General features: G+C 38.6%; 1 protein-coding gene across 1 annotated transcript in view; it reads right to left on the bottom strand.

The window, feature by feature from the left end:
- The window catches only part of LOC109038378 (atrial natriuretic peptide receptor 1), a 405535-nt gene that overhangs the window by 54514 nt on the left and 324253 nt on the right, over nucleotides 1-26768 (bottom strand). The window contains exons 18-19 of the mRNA XM_072306602.1: nucleotides 17464-17610; nucleotides 12507-12630 (exon numbers count right to left, since the gene is read on the bottom strand). Of these exons, the coding sequence (XP_072162703.1) occupies nucleotides 12507-12630; nucleotides 17464-17610 (271 nt within the window). The remainder of the gene's footprint in view (nucleotides 1-12506; nucleotides 12631-17463; nucleotides 17611-26768) is intronic.

Here is a 26768-nt window from a genome sequence, read left to right as displayed (position 1 = left end):
AATTTTATTTGTCACCCAAGTAGCAGAGGTTGCAACAACTTGCAACAAAATCGTTTGAATCTTGGAACTAATAGATTGATGTGCAGATTGCGTACTCTCTCCCCCGAAGGAGTTATGAATGTTGGAACTAGTTGCAATTTGAATCAAGTTGAAATATGTTTCAACTTCAAAGTGTTGCTGGTGACCTATCTTTAGATTTTAAACAACTTTGGTGCCGCAATTTTGCAATCTCAGCAGGTCGCAACTTTGTTTTCCGATCAGGTCGCTGAAAATCAGCACTTAAGCATCGACCAAAAAAGGACCGAAAGTTGCAACTATGTTGCACAAATACCAACATTGTTTAAACTTTTCGCAACTTTTACATTGAAAAATGCTACATGGGTAAGAGGGAATATCATGAGTTTCAACGAGAAAAATGTAAAAATTCAAGATTGTTCAAGATGATTCTTGTCTGTTAACAGCTAAACGGCCGTAGAGAGAGACAGACTGATGATTTACGACCTGTTTTCAACTGCGATAACTCAGGTGAAATTTGTCGATTTGAGGCGTTTAAAAGGTCGGATCCCCCTATTTTGACGCTTTAGAGTCGATTTCAGGAGTAATCTTAGTGGTCCCCGGCGTTTAAAAGATCGAAAATTCGTTTTGTTTGACAGAAATCTCTGTAAAGAAAACTCAAATTTACAAAATGTCAACTGTTGGGTCCCTTATTTAGCTGCCAAACCCATCATATAAGGCAGGCATATCGGTGTAAATTGAGTTAGATAAGAAAGGAATCAAATTTACACTAAAATTTTGCAGCACAAACAACCACGACAATGATCCATCGCATTCTTTACTTGCTTTGTTATCCGCATTTTGGAGTGAATGTTGAAGAATGCAAGCAAGACTGAGGAAAAACTTAAAATTTTAACTGGGAGCAAGCGCTCACTGAGCAAATCGACCGTGTAATTTGGCAATCACAAAACTCGGTTTGCGACGTCGCAGAATTCCTGTTATACTTTATTATTTAAACGGAAAACTACTCAACAGCAATTTTTTAAAACTGCCAAGATTTTCCTTTTCTGTGCAAAGAAAATTCTGCAGAAACTTCAAGGAATGATATTCAATTTGTTCCTTAAAAAAATAAAATAGAGACGGAGATTTTCAAACACCGCAAACGAGATATGTGATTGCGACTTACGCCGTTAAAATGTTGTTGTAAAAGTAAGATAGGTACTTCCATTTCGTAGTAGGTATGATGATTTTATAGCAGGAGAATATATATTCTCCGAAGTATAGTTGTTGTAGACAAATCCCGTAATTTGGACACATCGCGGTCTGTCTAGACAAATCGCGATTTGTCCAGTCATATCGCGATGTGTCTAGCACCGTTTAGACAAATCCAGAATTTGAAAAGTAAATCGGGATTTGTCCAGACACATCGCGAAGTGGTCGGACACTTCGCGATCTGTCTTCCGACTCTTTGGACAAATCGTTAAAAGTATTATCGAAAGAAATACGGAAATATAATGATATAAAATATGATCGAAAGAAAAATTAAAGAAGGAGTTAAACACTTATCTCTTACCTAAAAGATGTGCTGATCCAATGTGTTTCTTATTTTACACTTTTGAAACTGCTTAAAAATTATTTTAAAAATAGTCATTGTCGAATAAAAAATTATTTTAAAAATTTAAACATTTTATTTAAAAAAATTAGAAAAACTAGGGTCTCACGTTATTTGTTAGTGCAAGTCATCGCACCATGGCACTTAGAGTTGCACAACACATTTGCTTTCTTGCACTTGCATCGGTTTGTCTCGCACTTAGTTTTGCACTGACAATGAAAGAATCTTTGCCCTCCGGTCAGAGATGTTTGAAGGCTGACACTGCGGATGCTTATGTCTTTGCCCTTTGGAACGTCCTCGGATGTCAGAAACGATTCTTTACACTAGAATTTTTGGTTACGGGAGAACGCTTTGGCCTTGCTTTGTACCAATTTTGTAGAAACCATCGTTGACACTTAGGATCACACCAATTACATTACTAGCATCCACTTTTACCGATCTGTCCAAAGAGTCGGAAGACAGATCGCAAAGTGTCCGACCACTTCGCGATGTGTCTGGACAAATCCCGATTTATTTTTCAAATTCTGGATTTGTCTAAACGGCGCTAGACACATCGCGATATGACTGGACAAATCGCGATTTGTCTAGACAGATCGCGATGTGTCGAAATTACGGGATTTGTCTACAACATAGTAATAGGTAGTCTCTTATAGTAGTCACCGAAGAGGAGTTCAGCTCTCCATACGAGATTATTATTGACAAAACTTTACTGTTTACGTCAAGTAATAATAGCAAATCAATGCTGAAAAAAGTTAACCAATACTCAAGTAGCATTTTTCAATGTAAAAGTTGCAACAAGTTGAAACAATGTTGGTATTTGTGCAACATAATTGCAACTTTCGGTCAACTTTCGGTCGATAAGTGCTGATTTTCGACGATCTGATCGGAAGACAAACTTGCGACCTGCTGAGATTGCAAAATTGCGACACCAAAGTTGTTTAAAATCTAAAGATAGGCAACCAGCAATACTTTGAAGTTGAAACATATTTCAACTTAATTGCAACTAGTTCCGACAATGATAGCTCCTTCGGGGGGGAGAGTGGGCAATCTGCACATCAATCTATTAGTTGCAAGAATCAAGCGATTTTGTTGCGAGTTGTTGCAACCTCTGCTACTTGGGTAAGATGCCGAAAAAAGGTATGTAATATTTACTCGAAGCACAGCAATAAATAAAGTAAGTTATCGCTTGAAAAGATCTTGGTACGGCATTCAAGTAAAATCCTGACCAAATCAACACGACTTTCGGCGAGAATACCTCCAGAATCTATCAGGATTAAAAAACAGATATCACTTCACCGCAGCTAAAGTATTACTTTGAAAGCAAAGGAGATTACTATGATCCTTCGCAAGATGATTGCCATTAGAAAAGGCTAAGAAAACTGGGGTCCCAGTCAAAATAATTAGAAACAACCAAAGACATAAAGACGGAGTGCTCGTATCTATAAGCACGGGGAAAAAGTGAAGCCTGGTTTTGCGCTGGGTGCTTGTGTGAATGTTAAAATGAGCGCGGGGATCCATGGCGGCAAACGGAAATTTCATTTGAACTTGTCCTCTAGATTTTTCCACATTTCTTCTTCAAAACGTATTTTAAATGCCTAAAACGAATATATTAAGAAAATTGGGACTGCGACTTCTTATAATACACTTACTTTTTTTCGGTAACAGGCAGTAATCGCAGATAAAGTTAGTTTTTCTTCTGCTCATGGTGGTTCTGCCGGTTCAAACAGGCCGTTACAGTCCTAGATGACAGTTACTCCTAAATGACATTAATCGGTCGACGACGGATCAAAACTAACCTAAAGTCAAAAAATATGAATGGGTAAGTGAATTTGGGCAAAAATCAACCCAGAATACTTTGTTTCCGCAATTTTATTTAGTTCCCACCCGCCTTTATTTGAATTTCTTGTCCCGATCTCGCCGACAATCCTCTAGCTAATAGTAGAGGCGGTTGAAAAGAATCTACATTTTTTGCTTTTAGCGCTCCGTCTTTATGTCTTTGGAAACAACACTTGGCACTAGGTGAAAAACGATGAAAACAACGGGACAATTTCACTCAGATGGATGTTTTAAGCTACAATGATGTTCACTAAGTAACCTGTCAACTTTTTATAGAGTTCCACAACTTTCGTTGCCGGGGAAATCATAAATTTTCTTAAAAATCTAGCTTTCCATGTTGTTAGTTTACTGAAACATCATTACTTTATGGTGTTGGCTGGTGATAAGAAGGTTATGGTTATTCCTGTTTGTTGACAGTCCAAATTTGAAATGTTACCGCTGTAGGAAGAGGAGAAAGATATTTGACTCGACTTTTGGAAATCCGGGCTCGCCTCTGATTGGTGCCGGATGACATCATCCGGCGCGGCGCGAAACTGGGGCGTTTTAAATTTGCGGAAAAGTTGCGCTTTTTCAACTGCGTATTTCTCGGTTATTGAGTTACTTTTTCGCGTTTTCAATGTGCGCATCGTAATCTACGCGTCATATACCGTTGGAAAAATGTATTTGCGAGTTAAAATTCGTTCATGGTTTGGTGACCCTTGTTTTACTGCAATTTTTCATTAATCAGTCATTGCAAAACGCGTCCTTCTGACTTCAAATTTTTTTTTCTTTGTTCATCAAAAACAAAACTCATTTTATTCTAAAAAAAAAAGTATACCTCATACCGTAATTTCTTAAGGAAAAAATCAAACCAACATTAATAGGAGGCCAAAAATAGGAGCGGCCCATTGATAGCGCAGAGCGCCTTCAGAGCTTCCGCGTACCGGCTAGGGGGCTTAGCCCCCCAGCATCTTATAATGCGGAACAGGGTAATGCTAATCAAATCAAAATGGCTGCTCATGCCGTATAAAAATAGGGTAAAAACAGCGATTGGAGCCCAAAAGTTTATAGCCACATTGTGCAGAAAAATACGAATCAAATTATGGGTTCATAAGGTGGGCATCGCACCATCGGGTAACGCTGTAAACAATTTAATTATAATTTAAGAGTACTGCTTTATTTTCCTTTACACCCCTTTATACCTTCATACCCCTGCTTTTTGTGGGCAATACAAAAGTGTTTTGAAAATATTATTGTTGCAACGTGGCAACATATCATTTAAAAAAATTAGGGTCATTGGGGTGGACGATGCAGTAAAGTTGTGCATTAAAATATGAATTATTAGGGTTGGCAGGATGGGCAGTGTTGTAAAATTGTGCGTGACAGTAAAATTAAATTTAAAAATTTAAAAAAAATTGAAATGTAACTGACGGTGTTGATGTAGAAAATTGTGCATTAAAATATGAATTATGAGGGGGGGGGGCATTGTAGCTCATTCAATCTGTGGGTTATTCAATATAGTGTAACCCTTTAAATTTTTAATTTATGCAATAGGGTGATTTCACGATAACAGGAATAGTTAAAATGTGAAATACCTCAAAAATAAAAGTGCACCAATTTTAACAGGATTTCATTACCTCATTTTAAAGGTATTGAACCTCCTTTTTCCAGCTTTGGCACGCTCTATTTTGATTCAGTGCAAAGTTAAAGTGATTGATAAACAAGCCATTGAATCAGGTATCAGCGCTTCCCGCGGGACTGCTGGAGGTCCACGCAAACATGGCGGCCCTGCCATATTGTGTCGGTTACGTAACAGACGCAGCGTAACCGACACTTGAAAATGTGAGATAAAAGATGATACAAAAGATGAAACTTGGCAATTCTTGAGTTATGAGGTGGAATTGATGCTGCCTTAAAAGTTTTCTAAACTTTGGAGACTTCCTTTTAGTTTAATAATATTAAATTGAGGTTTTTGCGTAGTGAGGAATTAGTGCTACCCAGATAAGACAGGAATATTTAGCCAATATTTAAACAATATTGTTTTGGTATTTATGCAAACATTGGGCCAATATTGGTTAAATATTGAGCCAATGTTAAAATCGTACACCATCTTTCCTTTTGGCATAAATACTGTGCCAATACTTTGGCTGAGAAAACTGTGCCAGTACTTCAAAGGGAAAGTATTTGGATATTAATATTGAGACAATACTACACCAATATTGAATCAATTTAGGGGTTCGCAGCTAGGGGATGGTGGAAAAGGGTTAATTGTGGAAATAATTTTAGAAACCATGAAAAATAAAAATAATGAAACCACTGGGATGTTATTGAATCGATTTTGCAGATTAGAAATTTTTCATCCACCTTGGGGATTGAACCCGGGACCTACCTAACACTAATCGACGACCCTACCGATTGAGCTTCACGAGACGATGTATTTTCGTGACTTAAAACCGGTATTTAACGTCGAGTTGGACGGGCAACTAGGATATTTTCCATCTGCCTGGATTTGTCCGTGTATTTATTTTACTTTTTACTTTACTAAATTTTTTAAATTTATTTTATCGTTTTACTTTGTTTTATTTCCTTGCTGACTCTATTTTTTTCTTCACTCTATTTTTTTTTTTTTTTTTTTTTCAAGCACTTCATTTTTTTTCTTTAATTATTTACTTCTTATTCCTTTACTTTGTTTTGTTTTACTGTAATTTATTTTAATACTTCATCATAATTTTTTTGACTTCAGTTAATTCTTTAAATTCATTCTATTCTTTAACCTCATTTAGTTTTTTCCCTTATACTTTATTTTTTTCTTCATCTCAGTTTTTTTACTTCATCTCCTTGCTCCCTCTAATGTTTTACTTCAGTTTAGTCTTTGACTTCATTTTATCATTAATTTGATTTACTTCATTTTATTTCTCTTCTTTTGTCTCTGTTATTCTATTATTTCCACCATTCTATTATTTTATTTATTTTTTTCTCTTTAAATTTTTCATCGACATTCTGAGATGCATTTTGCATTTGATTGCAGTTTGATGTCTTCCTCATAAAGACTATGCAGGTGCGATTGCCATAATCTCACAGCTGCACAGCTACTAAGTGCAAGTTCTACAGGAGACCAATAAGCACACGAGATCAAGAATTTCTTCTTCAGTTGAATTTAAATGTTTCATTTGAAATTTGAAAAATAAGAAATAAACAACCAGATGTGAATGAATGATAACATTGTCATTCAATGATAATATTCACAACAGTACATGAACTACAAACGAAACAAAAAAAGAAATAAACTGAGATCACGCGCAAATACATTGAAAATGACCTCAAGGAGGTGGAAATTCAACAATTTCTTGGGAGGCAAAAAAATGTATATTATATTATATTATATTAAATTTGACAACAACTGCAATAACTTTTATGAATAATAAGGTTGAAAATAATGGATAATTGTTCAGAAAGAACACATTTGAGCTACGTCTTAAATCTAAGCCTTATTATGTTTAATACTTTTCGTTATGGGCAGGCATTTAGTATGATGACTTATACCGATTAGGATATCGAAAATATTTTAAAAATATTTTGAATAGCAGTATTATTGTTTAAAATATTTTCAAAATATTTTGAAAATACTTACTAATGCATTACTGTCTTTTAAAATGTTTTTAAAATATATAATAAATATTTTGAATATAAATATTATATGTACTGATATTTTAAAAATACTCTCACGATATAAATTTTTACAGTATTGAAATACAAATATTTTGAAAATATTTTTATGATGTTTTGGGTAAACATATTATTTTTAAAAATACTAAATAATGTAAACATAATTTTGATTTTTATCAAAATACTAAATATTGTACTGATTTCTTGTAAAAAATTATATTTTCGGTAAAAGTACTGATCATAAATTTTGATTTTATAATGTTATTATTTCAAAATTATTGTCAGTATTGTGTAAATATTGCGACAGTATCTGACAATAATTGCCCAATATTGTAAAACCATTATGATAAGTGTCTTATCTGGGTACACACCTAAAAATCACTGGTTTTCATAATAATTAAAGTTTTCATTGTAAAAAAAACTGACTTATCAGTAATGGTTTTGTCGAGAAGACTTCAGCGAACAATTTGATGGCAATTTTGAAACTCCTGACTCCGTCTGGCGAGATAAACACTGCACTCAATACAACTGCAAAAATTTGTTGCCAAATGTGGCGACACCTCTTTCTAATGACTTTTCTCGCTCAATAATAAACATTTCAGTTCAAACTGGCAATTTTCTTGAACATTAGAGTCTCTTTTCAGCAAATATTGCCAAAGAGTTTATGATCAGTACTGATTTGTTACCGCAAATTGCTCTTTTGCTTCAAAATCGGGGTTGGCGACGCGTAACCGACCGGACATTTTCGGCCTTTAAAGTCTCATATTATGAAATATGATAATAATTTATCATATTTTTTAGCGTGGATAGGTTCAGGGACATCATTCCTATTGATTTATTCATTTGGTTTTCAATCGTTTTGCCCTATATCGTTCATAACCCACGGCGACACGACTATTCCTCTTATCGTGAAATCACCCAATAGAGTATGATGCCCTATGGTTATGGAATGGGTTACCGAAATGAGCATTTATTTTTCAGTGGCGGGGGATGTGCATCAGAACCTTGGACTTTGGGCATCGCCCTAGTAGCACAACCCGTTTCACTAATATTTTAGAAACATCTCATAGGTGTCTAACTTGTGTCATCTCACTGAAACGTTTCAGAAATATTTTTGAAATATATAATTGACACGAAGCTTTGCAGAGGTTTCATTGATACAAATTTGAACCGTTTTAAAAACGTTTTTTTTAAATTAAAAAAATTAAAATCAAAATATATTAGAAAGAAATTTGAAATAAATTGCGGCCGTAAAAAATGAAACAAAATAGAAATGTTTCAGAACTATCTTGGAAACATTATTCGGAAACCTACGTCCAAATTTTGTACCTAAAAAATACATTGGAAATAAATTTGAAATGTTTTACTTTCAGTTTTTTGATACGTGATTACCAAAATTTTGAATTGTTTTGAAAACAAATTTAAAAAAATGTACGCGATTTTTCAGAAATATTTCTAAAACATATCAGAAATATTTCGTATGAATTTAGAAAAATACCATTTCATCTGAAACATTTTTGAAACAAATTTAAAACATTTTGACCTAGTTTGATCTTTGTTACGTTGAACTGAGTCAAAATTATTTTCCAAACATTTCTTCTTCATCTCATTAATCTTTGTTAAAACGTTTCCAAAACAAATTATAAATGTCATCTGAAATGGGTGGTTTTAGTTGAAATATTTGGAACACATTCTGAAAATGTTTCAACAAATCCTTTTCAACACATTTTCAAAATGTCTCTAAAACCTTTTTGAATATTTTATTAGAATTTATACGTCACTTAAAAATGTTTTTGACACGTTTTAGAAATGTTTCATTGATTAACATAGAAACATTTCTAGGACCTTTCTAAAACTTTTCCTGGTTCAAACTGAATCCACCAGAGGGCGTTAACGTTTAATTTCTCAATTTTAACAAATTTCAGCTTAATTTTTCGTCTCAAGCTATACTTTTTGGACATTTAATTATGTGGAGGTTATAAACACGTTTAATTCCTTGTATGAATCGAGTTCATCTCCATGAAAGCTCATAAGTTATGGATTATCTAGAATATTGAAACCGTACATCGTGCTTTACGTATACTTTTCTAAAGTGAAGGTGTTCTAATCCCTCTGATGGGTTGATAATGATGCAGTGTAACGATTCAGCCTTCAGGCATGGTAAGTATCAAGGGATTCCTGTTGTGATGGTTCTAATTCCACAGCGACATTAGTTATTAAAACAAATGTCTAAGATTGTTTGATACTTGTCCTCTAGTTAACCCCCGAAGAAACACATTTCGGAAACATGCAAACATTTCTTAAACATTTCATAGTGAACAGTCAGAACCTACGTTTCTCAAACACATGTTACAGAAACGTTGCTGAAACGATTCAATGAAACTTTGAAACATCCTCAATAGGTTTCAGAAACATCTTCCCACGGTGTAGGCGACACAAGAATTTGGGGTGGCATAGAGAAGTGTCTGAAACGTGTTAAAAACTGAATGAACACATTCTGAACGTGTTTAATATGTTTCGATGAAACGTAAGGAATATTTTGAAAACCATCGAAATGCTTTGGAAACGTTTCTGAAACAATTTTGTGAGAGCATCAATCACCTTTCCTTTCAAAAATATGTTTCAGAAATGTTCCTGAAACGTATCAGTGAAACTTTGCTACATCCTCAATAGGTATCAGAAACATCTGCATAGGGTGTCAGTTTGACAAAAATTTGGGGTGACATAGAGAAGTGTCTGAAACGTGTTAAAAACTGAATGAAAACATTTTGAACGTGTTCAAAATGTTTCGATGAAATGTGTTGACAATGTTTTTTGATTTCAGTGACACATTTTTGAAACATTTTAAACACTAATTGTGCTACTAGGGCGGGGGCAAGAGTATCGGATAGTTCAATAGAATTTAAGGTGTGCATCAGAACCTTGAAATTTGGGCTTCAGATATATTAAAAGTGAATACTTTAGTGGAGTTCGAGACCGTACATCAGTGCCTTGGGAGTGTTGTGTAGGGTTTGAGTATTGTAACATTAGGTTTGATACTTCAGTATTGAGCTTTTGACCTTGGGTAGTAGACGATGGTAAAACATTTTTAGAAATGATATTATAATTTCTCCTTTTATTTTTTTGTACATCATCATCTTCAATCATACATTCTAAACAATGTATAATACAATTGACCTTATCGAGGTCAAAGGAGTCCGTTTTTTTCATTCGTCGCTAAATAGAGTGTCAATGGGAACACGCCAATTCCCGTGAATTATCCAACCCTTATGCCCAAAGTTCAAGGTTCTAACACCGTTCCCCGCCACCAAAAAATACATCGACGGTGAAAGTCGGCAATCACATAACTCGATTTTCGGCGGTTTTGAGTTAGCTGCAGAAATGAAGTGTAGAAGGTGCCCTTTACCTGCTACCAAAATATTTCAGCCGAAAAAAATCTGGAAGTCACCTAAAAACGTAGAACTCAAAACACACATCTTGGCGTTAATTCCAATAACACATAACTCGTGCCGTCGCGCCGCATTTTTACACAACGCGCGCTCTCCCGGGAAGAACCTCGAGCAGTTTAGGAGGGAAAATTAAAAGTTAGTACGTCACGGAATCCTCAAACAACAAAAATATTATTACTGTTTTAATATCTAACATCTAATCCGACGGATAACTGAGTAATCGTCCGCGCGCTGAATTTTATCTTCATTTCATTTTAATTCGTAATTCGACGGCGTGAAGTCCGCAATCACATAACGACGGTGTAAGTCGACAATCACATAACTCGTTTGCGGTGTCTGAAAATCTCCACCTCTATGTCATTTTTTTAAAGGAGAACAAATTGACATCATTCCTTGAAGTTTTTGCAGAATTTAATTCGCACAGAGAAGAAAACTCACGGCAGTTTTAAAGAATTGCCGTTGAGTAGTTTTCCGTTTAAAAAATGAAGTGTGACAGGAAGTCTGCGACGTCGTAAACCGATAGTTACCTATGTGATTGCCGACTTACGCCGTCGAATCGTTTTCCAGTGTCAATTTAAAGATTCGCTACCAATTAAAGTTTGTTAAAAGGAACTTTAGGCTACTTTTAAAGTGAGAGGACTCTTATTCAGTCTTTATTCGGACAACATCGGCAAAGAATAGGTTTGAATCAGTAATTCGCCAATCACTTATCTCGGAATTCAGTGTTGGACATTACTTCCACAAACACATAACTCGGTTTGTCGGTCATTTCTCCTGACAGACGAGAATATTATTCAAAATGATGATAGAGTCTTATAAAGCATCTTATCCTTGCTGCCTCTAAGAATTACTTCCCCTCTACCTTCAAAGATGAGGAATGTAGAGAGTTTTTTCCCTCTCCTGAAAAATCGCGTTTTCCGAGTTATGTGATTGCCGACTTGCACCGTCGACATGCACAATTCGGTAACCCATTCCACAACCATAGGGTAACCATACTCTATTGCATAACCTAAAAACTGAAAGGGTAAACTCCATTGCATACCCGCAGTACGAAAGGGCAACAACGCCTCCCCCGCCCATAATTCATATTTTAATGCACAATTTTTAACAACACTGTCAATTACATTTCAAGTTTTTTAAATTTTAAATTTCAAATATTTTATCATCACGCACAATTTTTCAACACTGCCCATCCTGCCAACCCTCAAAATCCATATGTTAAGGCACACCTTTACTACACCAGCTATCTCAAAAACCTTCCTTTCTTTTTAAATGCTATGTTGCTAAGTTGGAACAGTAATATTTTGTAAACTCTATTGCATTGCCCGTCATTTGAAAGGGCGAGATGTAGTACTCCCAAATTTTCAAAATTAAATATTTTACTGCGTTGCCAGATGGTGCCAGGCCACATTATAGACCCATAATTTAATTCGTATTTTTCTGCACATTTCGGTAAAGACATTTGGGCTTAAATCGCCATTTTCACCTAAAAATTAGTCACACACAAAAGCAGTTTTAATGCTTTACTTATTTCTACTTTTCAAAGCTCTTTAAATTCCAATTTTTAGAGATTCATGTTTATATCGTATTGATATACCACTTCAAATTTTTTTTACCGACAGAACTTGAGGGCATGTAAGTTTACGGTAAAGTGCCAACCAACTTACGTCAGTCTTCAATGAGTGTTTAAATCCGCGCATAAGGCTCATCACAGAACCAACCCTTGATTTATAAATATGAGCCCCGCTGCCAAAGTTCTAGTCACTTATCTGAAGTACTTCGATTACTTTATGAAAGTCTCGACTGAAGTACGCAAGTAGGTACTTCAAATGTGTGACCCGGACGTCGGTAGGTATTTTCAAGTTTTTGGATACACGCTCCGAAAACTTGAGGAATCTATCAGACCTGAACTTCGGATCCTATGCACAAAGTTTTTTTTTTCTTCCGTGAAGTGCGTTAATATTACACACCTGCATGGGTGAGCTTTGGGCGCACAGAGTTGTGAAGCCAACGATGTCACTAAAATAAACGGTAACGCACTCGAATTGCTCCGGCTCCACCATTTCACCTGCCATTAGTTGCTGTGCCACCGGCCTAAAAAATTACCAATTATCAATCACATAGGTATCGTGCGCTAAAATAATAAATCATAAAAGTAACTCGTAACGTTTAACGCCCGAGGCGTGAAGCGCTGCTGGGGATTATTTCGCGAGCCGGTAAAGGCTCGTGGCCCCCCGGTGAATATAAAAATAGAAAACCGTTTTTTGTTCTGAGACAATAAATTTTTCCCTCTACAGAAAAATATGAAAAAGAAAGTATATCCCAATAAGCAAATGTTGCTAATAATTTCTTCAAGAGCATTCAAGATACAACAAACAATGTAAATACTTTTATTAAGCATGCTCTCAGCTTCATAACGAGCAATACGTTTTTAAAAACTTCATTGGGATATCAAACTTTATCTGTAACCACCTCCTTGTCGCGGGTTCATTTTCTAAAAATTTTTGAAGCGCCTGTAAAGCAAGCAACGATGGTAGATATAAATTTAGATCATGAGAAAAAACGCTTAATTTTATTGTTTGACGCAGGTAGGTATCCGTTATTCCATAGGGTAGAGGCCGTCCATAAATTACGTAATGCAGTTAGTGGGGGAGGGGGTTCTCTAGCAGCCTTACGGTGCCTTACGAGGGGGAGGGGGGGGGAGGGCTGAGCCTTGCGCTGAGTCTTCCAGTCTACATTTAAAGCAAATGCAAAAATCCATTTTTCGTCATGTTGATCATAAAATTCAATATGAAATAGAGAACATCAGCACATCACCGATTGCTGACCGATCAGACCATGCTCCTGTCATTTCTCTTGATTCACACTTTTCCACTCCCGTGAGATGATGACGCTGAGTAGTGACCTCATCCTTAGGTCAACTATATGCTTTTAACTATTCCAAAGACAGAAATTATCTTCAATTGTGCTCCACGTATTTTTGTTTATTAAACTAATTGTACAAGGGTAATCCAAAAAGGCTTGCGCGTTTTGCTCTCATTTCAAAACTACAAAGGCTGTCCAAAAAGTACCGGGACCGGTTCTATAACTCAAAAATTAAGATAGCTAGAGGATTGATCTTGGTTTTATTCGAAAGATCAACTCAATATCTATCGATTAAGACCAAAATCAAAACTTTCAGTCAAATATTTCAAAAGTTACAACACTGTTTGTAAAAAAAATATCTGGATCCCTTACCGTTTCTGGTGACTATTTTCTCTTGCCGAGAACACTCTCTAAATTAATGATCAGAGTCAGAGCACGGTTCTGTTGCAACTAATCATGGCAAAACCTAATTGATTGGCAACACTGTCAAGTCGTTGTCGTCTGACTACGGGTATAAGGGTTCAAAGTTCATGGGGAAAGAATGAACCGACGGTCAGCCACCCCCAGAAATAGCCAGCGGAAAATCGCGGTTTGGCTTAAAGAATTGTCCCGGTCACCTTTCATCCATTTCATCTACACGGTACGTTTTAAAAATTTTTAATGCGGTCAACATACCACCCGCGATTTTTTTGCGGATATGTCAACTAGAAGGCCTATTGCTTGAGGAACAGCAAACTTCGAAATCTGTAGTTTGGCCGCTTTTTAGAAAATGCGATTTTTCGCTTTTTTGGCGGGAATATTGGGTCAAAGCGCTGAAAAAGTCAAGTTAGACTGTTTTTGTGGCTTGTAAATGCATATCCTATACATTTGTAGTCAATCAAGTGTCAGTAGATGGATATTCGTGCATATTGCCCAAAATTCATATCCGTAAATCCACGACTTTCGGGTTTTTTGGGGGTTCGTCAAGGAGAAATCGAGAAAAAGAGGGTTAACCCGGAAAAAATTGCTTAACAACTGAGATCAAGCCTTTAGCTATCTTAATTTTTGAGTCAGGACCGTGCTGAAAATGATGAGTAGGCTATTCAGAATTCGCCGACTCACATGAGTAGAACTTCTTGCTCATATGAATAGAAATCCTACTCAAATCACTAGAATATTCTACTCATAAGAGTAGAAAAATTCAACTCGCATAAATTCAATTTTTTTCATTTTTCAGAAGTGCTGTTTCTGACCAGGAGACACCGACATGGTATGTAAATTCGAAAAATAAAAACATTTTGTACTTAAAATTTTTTTGATACGATGACTAGTTTTTGAGATATATCGGACACGGTAGATTCAAAGCTAAACTCACGTGGGTTGAAATCTCCAGTCATATGAGTTGGAATCTTTGGTCATATGAGTTGGCGAAAACTGAATAGAGAAATTCTGCTCATATGAGTTAAATTCTATTCATATAAGTTGAAATTCTACACATATGAGTTGAAATTCTATTCATATGAATTGAAATCGTATCCATACGACTTTGATTTTCTACTCATTTGTAGGTACTCACCATTTTTAGCAGGGGAACCAGTCCCGGTGCTGATATTTGAGGACACTCAAATATCAGTCATAGTGACCGTGGATGACTTACACAACAATACCCTGACCCTTCGAGGTCAGGGTGCGAGAGGGACATAGTCACCCAGTAAGTTATCTGTCTGCACTGTTCGACTGGGTTGTGAAAAATCGGTGATCACTGGTAGTGCGTGCGCGACTGCCAGCGCTACCCATCAGTGGAGATTGCAACAACACAGTCTAACTCGGTGGAGGCATGGCCGTGCTCCAAAAATCCGTGCTCTGCAGCGTCTGCAAAAGTCTGTGATAAGATCTACCGATGGCTATCGGACGGCCGCTGAGCTTTGCGAAAATATAGCAGATACACGATGTGTCAATGATTTGAGGTCAAGGGACACGGTCCAACTTTAGGGTGCACGACGGCAGTTGCCAGGTGTCTTGGCCCCTTAAGGGCGCCTCGCAGTCAGCCCGGCCTTTACTTACTTACTTACTTACTTACTTGCTTACTTTTTGGACAGCCTTTGTCTTAAAGATAGGGAAACGCTGATTACATCTGCGTTTAAGGCATGCTTTTAGCTTTAATTCAAGCCCAAGTTTTCAAAAATTGGATAAACAAAACGCTCGGGAGGTAATTTCTCCCACGCCGCCTTCGATGCGTTTCCCGCCATCTCCAAACGCGCGGTAAGCTAGCACTTTCGGAACTCACCTGGCTAGAATTTTTTTTATTTCAACCATTTTTGAATGATTTGATGCAAGACAGGTCGAAAAATTGCAGGAATATATTCGAGCATTTCGCCAAGTGTCAATCGGCGATCTTCGTGAATAAAAGCGTCGACTCATTCCATTAAGTTACTGTCGATCACACTTGGCCTGCCATCTCGGGTTCCATTGAGCACTTCTGTTCTACCTTTTCGAAACAATTGGATCAACCTCTGGACATTTCCATGGCTTATCCCATTTTCCCCGGAAACTGCTTCAACTCTGGGAATAATGTCACATGGACTAACACCTTCCGAAGTCAAAACTCGAAAAACTGATCGAACTTCATAGTTGCCTGGCTTTGAAAATGCCATAACTTCACAACACACTTTACACGATAAGCTTACACAAATATCGAAAGAACACTGATTGCACTCATCATCGAAGACCTAGCAAACAGCGTGCTAAACAGGTCAACAATCTAATAAAAAGTATTGATAAGGATTTCAATGCGATTTGATCAGACTGGCCGAAATCGTCCGCGCATCTTACTAATCATGGACGCTGTGTGCCTAGAGGTGGCGGGAAACACAATGAAGGCGGCGCGGGAGACGGGAGACCTTCTGAGACTATTCATCCGTTTTTTTTTAAAAAAAAAAAACTTGAGCTTAAATTAAAGCTGAGAGTAGGGCTCATGTGCAAATCTAATCGGATTCTCCCTATCTTTAATACTTTTGAAATGAGAGCAAAACGCGCAAAACCTTTGGAATGACCCTCGCATCATTAATATTTCCTATGACTTACTTCAAAAATCCAGTTTCCCTACTAAAAACGATGCCCTAAAAATTTCATTGTTTTTCTAAAAGAATACAAAATACCTAGACCTGCGATAATTGTATGGGGGGGGGGGGCAGTTGAGCCTTACGTAATTTAAAGTGGAGGGTAAGGGATGCCTTACGAAGGGAGGAGGGGGTCTAAAAATGGGCAAAAGTGCCATACGTAATTTATAAATGGCCCCGTACCAGTTTGCATTCGGTTCGTGTGTCAGGGGTAATAGGTCAAAATGTCCAAAAAAATGTCCAAAAGTCAAAATGCCCAAACCCTGAATGCCTAAAAATTTAAAACGGCCAAATATCAGTAATATCCAGCAGACAAATAAGTCCAAAAGTAGGTGAATGTCTAAATATGGAAAGAGTAATTACATAGGTACTAACTGTTTGTTGTTATGGACAAGAATAACTTCTTTTTTTTTTTGCTTTTTATGACAAACGGGGTAATATTAGCCATGTTCGTTATGTTTATCAATATCACTTAAAATTTGGAAAATAAATCATTAATGCATTTTTAAAAGTAAGAATGTGCCTACTCTCATGAAAAATTTTCTCACTATTTTTCCCTAACCTGCATCTCTCCATTATCCGACGCATCTGTTTCTATGGCTGCATTCACAAACAGCTCGCAAACCTGCACCCGAGACTCCAATAACAACTCAACCAATGCCTAATCTCACATTTGGACATTTGCCTACTTTTGGACTTATTTGTCTGCTGGACATTACTGATAACTGGACATTTGGCCTTTTTTAGATTTTTGGGCATTCAGGGTTTGGACATTTTGACTTTTGGATTTTTTTTTTTTTGGACATTTTGACCTATCACCGCGTCAGGAATACTCAAGCGGATATCCAGCCTTAGGATTGCTAAGACTTGCTGGGATTGCACCTGTTTGCTGACATTTTTAGATTTCAGTCTTGTAATTACCTATTACTAAATTAACCTTGAAATGAAACTTAGGAATATTCACCTAGGGAGCACTTGGTAGAGAAGCTCCTCTGAGCGACGTTTTTCCATGCTAAATTGCTCGGTCTTCTCCTCAACAAGAGCTTCGAGATTATTGGCATATTGTTCCATACGCCTCAGTAAATCGTCCATTAAATTTGGACAGTAACCTCTGAAAAATATTCAAATCAAGTCAGAGTAAAAGGCACTGCTCAAGAGATGGAATGAAGCTCAATGAAACTATTGGAAAATATCTCCTACAGACTTCTTTAAAAAAATTGATACAATTTGTCCCACCAAACATATGCATGCGAATACAGTAGATTTTTAGTAGAGAAAGTCGCACCAAATCCATCTCCGCATACCAGATGATGTAACTAAACCATAATAAAAGAACTAAAGGAAACGATAATAAAATGAAAACGAAAGGGTAAGGAAGACGAACGTGTATTCGATGAAGGTTACATGATTCCCGAGTCAGGGTTTACCTCCTAGCAAGGGCTTTAGTCCCTATGCTGTTGACATGGCTACCAACTTAGGATACAACAGTTCTCCGCATGCGTTTGAAAAACTACTTTGGTTGACAATATAACAGAAAAAAAAACACTTTGGTTGGAAAGGAGCAATAGATCTCCGCATGCGATGAAAAATTTACAATTTTGTTTAGAAACAATACTCGGTAGTAATGACACTCTCTTAATTCAAAGATTTAAAATCTTATCGTGACTAGATTGTTAATGGAGATGTTCATCTGACAACAATGCCAGTGTCAGCTGATAAAATGTATATTTTCTCATAAGAGGTTAATAAAAGTTTTCAGTCAGTCTTTGACATCTACCCAGAATTGTTTTGGTATTTATTTATAATTACTACGTAATTATATATTTTTCTTATTAAAAACTAAGAAAAACATGGTGACCCCGACGTGATCTCCCGAGGGGGCGAAAGTGAGTACAATTCATACATGACGTATTATAATTTATTGATATATTTGTGGATATCCGCATTTTATATGCTAATTATGCAATTGATGCTATGTGCATACAATGTCAATGTCTTACAGGCGTCCCCTGCAGTTGAAATGTCACTGTCTTATGGGCGTCCCCTGCAGTTGAAATGTCACTGTCTTACGGGCGTCCCCTGCAGTTGAACAGTCCATTGTTTCAGAACCGATTTAGTTCCACGGTGATCAGGGCGATCACTGCATGGAATTATTAGCCCACGGAGATCAAATCGATCACTGCATGGAATCATTAGCCCACGGAGATCAAATCGATCACTGCATGGAATTATTAGCCCACGGAAATCAAATCGATCACTGCATGGAATTATTAGCCCACGGAAATCAAATCGATCACTGCATGGAATTATTAGCCCACGGAGATCAAATCGATCACTGCATGGAATTAAATTTTTATGGATATCAACAATATCTGCAGGAAATGCTGCCTCATTAAAAACCTTAACCATTTTAAAACCATTGGATAAAAACATAGGCAAGGGAAAAAGAGTGCAGTGTACGGTTGTAAGTAGAGTCATATGTCACGATTGGTTGGTAATTATGATTGTAAAGCTCTGTCAGTTTGTCTCAAGTTCACCAAGAGATTGTTTGAAGTTGATGATTGATTTTCACATATTAGACTTAAAATTTTTATGCTCTGGAGTACAGGAAGGGTCGTTCAAAAGGGTACAGCATTCAATTAAATTATACTCTAATCATTTGATTTAGGTACCTAAGAGGTCACAGCTGATGATTTTTTATTCATCTTGAATAATCATTCCCGGCCAAACAAAATGTGAATGTTTAAGTACTCTTTGCTCTGCTCGTTATTCTAGAAGGTTTAAAGATACATGAAGTTAAAGAATAGGATAATAAGAAGTTAAACTTGAATGCCTTCTCCTGTTTTTGTTCATTATTTTCTTCTTTTGCGTTTCTTTTCATCATCGTCTCTCATCATTTTGTTAATTTGTATATCAACGGAGGGTAGTGGCGCTTATAATACAGCAAAGTAGGCGATGAGCATTCAGTCAGGGTTTCATACAAGATTTCATGCATAGGATGCAGGATATACATAGGTCAACACAAGTAAGTAAGTTGCCTGAAACAAGAAGACAACAGAAACAGAAAAACGAACCATCTATTTTGCACATTGATTAATATACTTGAGATCATAATGATATGTCTGATAATATCAGATAATTTAGTCCGTTCTGCTTCTACACCTAGTGTAACATCCTATTTACGTTCTTTCTTATCCAAAGATGTCACTTATCTCCAGCTAGAAATAAGAATAGCTTTCAATACTACTAATCGCCAATACGGGAATTTTAATACTTCTTGAACTTCACTCTGTGGCACATTCGATTAATAAGGATCTGCACTCATCTGGATCTGGATCAAGGATCTGCATGTAAACCACTGAACTCAGACTCTGTGTCACTTGTGACACTTTTCTTTAATCTCCTTATTTCAGCAGTATTTATTAGTCTACAACAGTCTTTCAGCTCTAAATTTAATCTTTAAATACCTCTTTAAATGTCTTTACTTCTTCTCACAATGAATTTCTCGAGTCTTTCATCTCCATTCAAGAGGATTATTAAAAGTATAAATACATCATGCATTTTGGATGATTTCCTTCCGCACCAAAAAGAAAATCCCAAATAATAATAATGATAATTTACTGAGGAATTATTTATTTTCCATTATTTTCACCATGTGTTAAAATAGTTTATAATAATTAATCCGCAACGATGATAAATTAGGATTAGTTAAATCCATATATGTTAAACTTGCTTCATTTCTCCATTATGCTCGATTTTAACTCATATACTCACGATTAGTCTGATCATAACCTCATTAACATCTTCTGCTCACTTAGGTCATGCTTTTTTTTTTTTTTTTTCATTCAGATTTATACTCTTTTTTCGCATCGTTGTTGCCTGTGCCTACTTCGTTAGGTCTTTATTGCCTAAATGCACTTCCACTTACATAGGCTTAGATGTGATTTTGTGGCAAATGTTGCAACTTACTTGGCAACAATTCCAACCTAAATTAACGTTATACAATCGTTGAACATAGTTCAACAATACTTAAATCGTACGATGATTTGACTATAAAACATATAAAACTGAAATAACTTTAATAGTAGTTTTTCATACCATTTTCGGAAAGGTGGTCTTAATGCACGTTTGAGATGATAGAATTTCGCAATTGTTGAAAAATGGAAAATGACTTGAAGCTCTGCCATACTCTTCATATCCCTCAGGAAAGATTCTGGAGTTTTTAATTTGGTTTTTTGATTGTTGTTAGAAGCATCATTTTTTGTATTTTTGTCAGTTTCTTCTCTCTTTTCTTCCATTAGTGTCTTTGGACTTTTTATCATTGTTTTATCGTCGTTTGTCATCTTGTTTCAAATTCACTCAACTCATTTGGATTTACATCTGGTTCGATCATTTGAAGTTCAAAATTTGCTTGGGAAAATTGGGTAAAGATCTGCTTGGCTTCCTCATAACGAATGTTCGTCATGAAGTTCGTCATGTTACTTAACGTTTTCTTGTGCTACGAAGTTCTCAAGGCTTGACAGCTGATAGTTAAGATGAAATTTTGTTGCCAAAAGGCTGGCTTTTTTCGCTTTTTGCATTATTAGGCCGAATTACCGCTTGATATTTCCAAATTGAATCGTGGAAATCGGTCGATTACTGCACGATTTTTAATAGCTCAGGTATGTGGAGAACAATCCATTACTGCACATACTTGGTATTGACACGGAGATCGAGCGATCACTGCATGTCTCAACCAAAAGATGATAATTATCTTTTCAATTCGGCCGTATATTCCACTTTTATGAAAATTTTTAATTTTCCTTGACGTCTTCTAAATTGCGCAGATGAAGATCACGTCGGGGTCACCATGTTTTTCTTAGTTTTTAATAAGAAAAATATATAATTACGTAGTAATTATAAATAAATACCAAAACAATTCTGGGTAGATGTCAAAGACTGACTGAAAACTTTTATTAACCTCTTATGAGAAAATATACATTTTATCAGCTGACACTGACATTGTTGTCAGATGAACAGAGACGTTGCATGTGTGAGGAATTGGCGATTTGACTGTTGATTCTTATGTAACAGTTCGCGCGAGAAACACGATGGTGCCACTGGTTTCCTCTAACATTAATTCCCAGGCTAAAAAAAGCTCTCAAGTTGAGGCTCAAATGGAGGGGATATCCCACGCTATCCCGAGAGTTCACCTCTACATCAAAACAAACTCTCCATGCAAAGATAAGGAGCAAATACATTGACAGGGCTGCCACCTTATTTTGGGACTCTTAAAATGAAATCACGGCAACTCTGTCAATGTATTTGCTCAGTATCTTTGCATAGAGAGTTTGTTTTGATGTAGAGGTGGACTCTCAGGATAGCGTGGGATATCCCCTCCATTTTGGCCTCAACTTTAGAGCTTTTTTTGAGCTTAAGAGTTGATTTCACAGAAAACCAGTGGCACCATCGTGTTTCTCGCGACCTTTCACATAAAGATCAACAATCAAATCGCAAATTCCTCACACATGCAACGTCTCCGTTTAAAAAATATCACAGAAATATGGAGATTACTTGAGCGGTTAGAAAAAAAAATAGAAACAACAATTTCAGCGAGAGAGTGGTGCATAGAATTTGAAATTCTTGTCATATAGGTAGCAGAATCCAAGATGGATGTTGACAGAATTTTACCCAAATAATAATTTGAATGTCAGAGAAAATTGAAAAATCTGAATAAAATTAAAGAATATGGTTTCTTTGTCGGACTTCAAGCTGGTTTCACATTAGGAGGGCGAATATCTGTCGGGCGGTCTTCTGTTTCTGGGAGGCTTTTGGGTTGATAGCCCAACTGACTGATTGTGAGATGCCGAGGTTGGTAGTTTGTTTTCTTCCAAAGTGAGATCGATAACGATCCAGTCGGCCTCTTGTGGTGTAATGGTTGTAGCGCTGGCTCTACAACCAGAAGGTCCCGGGTTCGATTCCCGGCCAGGCGACCCGAGTTTGATGGTCTTAAACAACGGTTGCCTTGGGCTGGTACATGGTAGGGATAGAGGGGGGAGGGGTTCTAACTGGAAGCGCAAGGATTACTATTTGTGTGGTATTTGAAGTAGGAAAAAAAAACAAAAACAAAAAAAAACAATGGCGGTTGAGGTAGGCGGCGTCGACCAGATCCGAGGTCAGCTTGCGTCTGATACTGCTGGTGAGGATATCGAATTGCAAGGTGCAGACCTTACCTTGGAGGTTGCTGGCATAACTGGAAGCAGAAGTTCTGGCAATGAGCGCCAAGATGATGTTGATGCAGTTTCAAGACTACGATGTATTACTTGCGAATCGGAAGTTTGATGCTTTAAAAGTTCAGGAGATAAGCTTCCATAAGGGGAAACGGATAAATTGTCGGACGGCACTTTAGTTTGGTTCAGGGCATAGTATTCAAAGGACCCCGCACACCTCTTACAGTAGAGATATTGAAAGAATTTTTTTATTCCCCAAACAATAGCTAGGGCTTCTCCATCTATATTTGCGGATATGCTTGTTCCGTTTTACTGAGAGATTTGCTGGCGTAGGCAATTGGACGTTCCGTTTTGTCGGGCATAACGTGAGAGAGAACAGCACCAAGCCCTAAAGGGCTGGCATCTACAGCTAGTATCAGCGGTAGATTGGGATCATAGGGTGTCAGCACTCTATCTGAGATGAGTTCCCTGATGAGGATATTGTAGGCATCTTCGGCTTCTTTGGTCCATCTGAAATTTTGGGATTTTAGTATTTCTCTTAACCGATGTGTGAGAGTTCTGCCCTCAAATCAGTTAATGTTGCATTAATTACAAGTAGTAATAACTCTCCGGATCTTAAAATTAACGATTTTAAAGATTAGCGAAATTTTTAAACTGACTTTGCCATTTAAGCCTCCTCATTGAGCTAATTTTACTGTTCATGAAGTACTTTTACCAAAAAATGCAGTTACACTTCCTAGCCACTCGATGCAAGATTAAGTAAACGAACGTGAGCTGATGTAGGTAACAAAATCGGTGTAGCGATTCTTGCGAATCGGTAAGTTGATACTGTGGCGACTCAAGCTCGCCGAGCTTTCCTGCCACTCTCTCGGCCAATCAGCGCCTCGCACTGCCGCGCTCACCGCTCTGGCCTCCCATTGGCTCCCGCTCCTAGCGCACGGCGCTATATAGCGGCCGACTCCCGGTACCTTGCTAGACCGTACGTTGGCACTGTCCCGCGGCCACACGTTCTGGCACTGCCTCCAGCGCTCCCGCTTGTTCTAGCACCGCTCAGACCTGTTCCAGCACTTCACTCTCTAAAACGGCCCTTCTTAGGGCCACCAAGTTTCGAGCACTCTCAGTGGTGACCTCCGACTCCGAACACGCCTATCCTTCTGAACATTCATCCACGGACATTGTCTCATTTGCAGCTTAGCTTACTCTCATCATCATTCTGCTGCCACTGAAAATTACCGCTTCCTCAACTATCTGGAAACTCCTCAGCATGGCTTCAGGAGGAGAGAATTTTGACGACATCGATCCAGCTCTGAAGGCAGCAAACGACAAGAATCCGGCCCTCCTCGACCAGATGAAAAAAATTAATAATGCGAGAAGAAATGAATTACTACCAAGGGAAGCTCGCTGAAAGGCAACCCGCCAAACCCATCACTGGTGAGAAGAAAAACATCAAGCTACCTCCTTTTAATCTAGAAAAACCGCAGTTATGGTTTTCACAGGTAGAATCTATTTTTACAGTTTGGAACATTTCAAACGAGATGATGCGTTATTCTCTCGTATCATCTCAATTGGAAACTCGTGTTGCTAACGAAGTGGAGGACATTCTCGTATCACCTCCCACTGACACGCCATATTCTAAGCTAAAAGTCGAGCTGATTCTTCGCCTGTCCAAATCGGAAACGCACCGCTTTCGCCAACTACTCACTGAAGGAGACCTTGGCGATAGTACACCTTCGCAATTTTTGCGTAGGCTAAAAGCGTTAACTGGCACTACGAAAGTAGATGAGCAGCTCATGAAGACTCTTTGGCTGCAACGTTTACCTCGCCAGGCGCAAGCTATCTTACAGACGCACTCCCAAGAAACGTCAATCGATGAACTGGCCAAAATCGCCGACCGAATTTTGGAAGTTGTCCCGGCTCCATCTGCCTGTGCCGCTGCCGCTATCGCACCGCCTGAGCCTCAAACATCCAAACTGGAGAAGATGCTCTTAGCTTTGACAGAACGACTTGACCAGCTTGAAATGGGTCAGAAAAAGTTGCATCGCGACCTGTCTCGCTCACGGTCACGCTCTCGTTCCCGCTCAGAAAACGACCGCCGTAATGGCGTCTGCTTTTACCATCACAAGTTTGGCGATGAAGCACGTGCATGCCGTCAACCTTGCAGTTACAAACCTAAGTCCACGCCGACAAACTCCACCGGCAACCAGTAGTGGTGGCCGCTGGTTGCTCCACAGAATCCGACCGCCTCTTTGTTACTGACGCCCGCAGCAAGAAGCGATTTCTGGTCGACACCGGCTCAGACGTCTGCTGCTACCCCCGGCGGTTCGTCCAGCAAAATTTGCAAGACACTGGCTATGAACTTACTGCAGCAAATGAATCTACAATCCGGACTTATGGTCACATTCCACTCAATCTACACCTCGGTTTACGCCGTGATTTTGACTGGAAATTTGTCATCGCCGACGTGACGACCCCGATCATTGGTTCCGATTTCCTTGCTCAGTTCCAGTTGCTTCCTGACTGTCACAACAAGACTCTGGTGGACATTATCACAGGACTCAAAACGCACTGCCAACCGGCGAAAGTTTTTCAAGAAAGCGTCAAGGCTGTCACCGCCTCCGAAGACTGCGCAATATTGGCCGAGCTCCCTGAGCTCACCCGTCCATCCGGTGTTTCCAGACAGCCCAAGCATTCCACTCGCCATCACATTCGGACGACCCCTGGCCCTCCAGAATCCTGTCGCCCACGAAGACTCTTGGCTGATCGACTTCGCATCGCAAAAGCCGAATTTGAAGCGATGGTCAAGGACGGTACTGCAAGACGCTCCGAGAGCCCTTGGGCCTCTCCTTTGCACATAGTACCCAAGAAACCCGACGGCTGGCGTCCATGCGGAGATTACCGCGCCCTGAACGTACGCACAATCCCCGACAAATACCTACCCAGTCCGGCACATCCACGACTTCAGTCAAAACCTGGGAGGATGCAAATTATTCTCCAAAATCGATCTAGTGAAGGCCTACACCCAGATACCAGTCAACCCTGAAGACATCCCGAAGTTAGCCATCACAACACCGTTTGGTCTATTCGAGTTCCCGTACATGAGCTTCGGCTTACGGAACGCAGGCCAAACATTTCAGAGCTTCATCGACGAAGTACTGCAAGATCTCGACTTTTGCTTTGCGTAGCTCGACGATATCCTGATCTATAGCCGCACACAAGCTGAACATGACGTACACTTGAGGATCCTATTCCAACGACTCTCTGAGTATGGCATACTCATCAACGCCAAGAGAAGTGTATTCAGCGTGCCCTCTCTCTCTTATCTCGGCTACGAAGTTTCCGCCGAAGGCATCCGCCCGCTTCCAGACAGAATCACTGCCCTGATGGAATTTCCGCCTCCGAAAGACGCCAAGGGACTCAGAAGGTTTCTAGGCATGGTCAACTTCTACCGACGTTTCCTCCCCAAAGCCGCCGCTTACCAAGCCTCCCTACACGCCTCTCTTTCTGGCCTCAAAGGAAACCAGCCGATCAACTGGACACCGTCCTTGTTAGCAAATTTTGAAGCCTGCAAGAAGAGCCTCGGAGACGCCACTCTCCTAACTCACCCTGTATCAGATGCTCCACTCAGCATAGGTCTCTTCACTGACGCCTCAAAACAGAGCGTAGGTGGCTGCCTGCAGCAAAAAGTTGATGATGTCTGGCAACCCCTCGGTTTCTTCTCCAAGAAACTCACGCCAAAACAGCGAGAATGGCCCACGTCTCACAGAGAGCTACTTGGGGTCTATGAAGCTATCCAGCATTTCCGTCCTGCACTTGAAGCACAGCATTTCACCGTGTTCACAGATCACAAACCGCTAACTCATGCTTTCACGCAGAAGAAGGAGAAGCTGCCACCTGTCCAGATGAACCAACTTTCGTTCATCTCATAATTCACCACGGACATCCAGTACATCCCTGGATCAGCCAACGTTGTCGCTGATGCCTTTTCACGAGTTGAAGCCGTCTCTCTTCCTAACACAGTGGACTTCCACACCCTCGCTCAGGACCAAAGAGATGACACCGA

This window comes from Bemisia tabaci, chromosome 1 (genome assembly GCF_918797505.1).
Source record: "Bemisia tabaci chromosome 1, PGI_BMITA_v3".
In the NCBI taxonomy this organism is placed as follows: domain Eukaryota; kingdom Metazoa; phylum Arthropoda; class Insecta; order Hemiptera; family Aleyrodidae; genus Bemisia; species Bemisia tabaci.
Note: the sequence above shows the minus strand (reverse complement) of the source record. Positions and strands in the feature narration are given on the sequence as shown.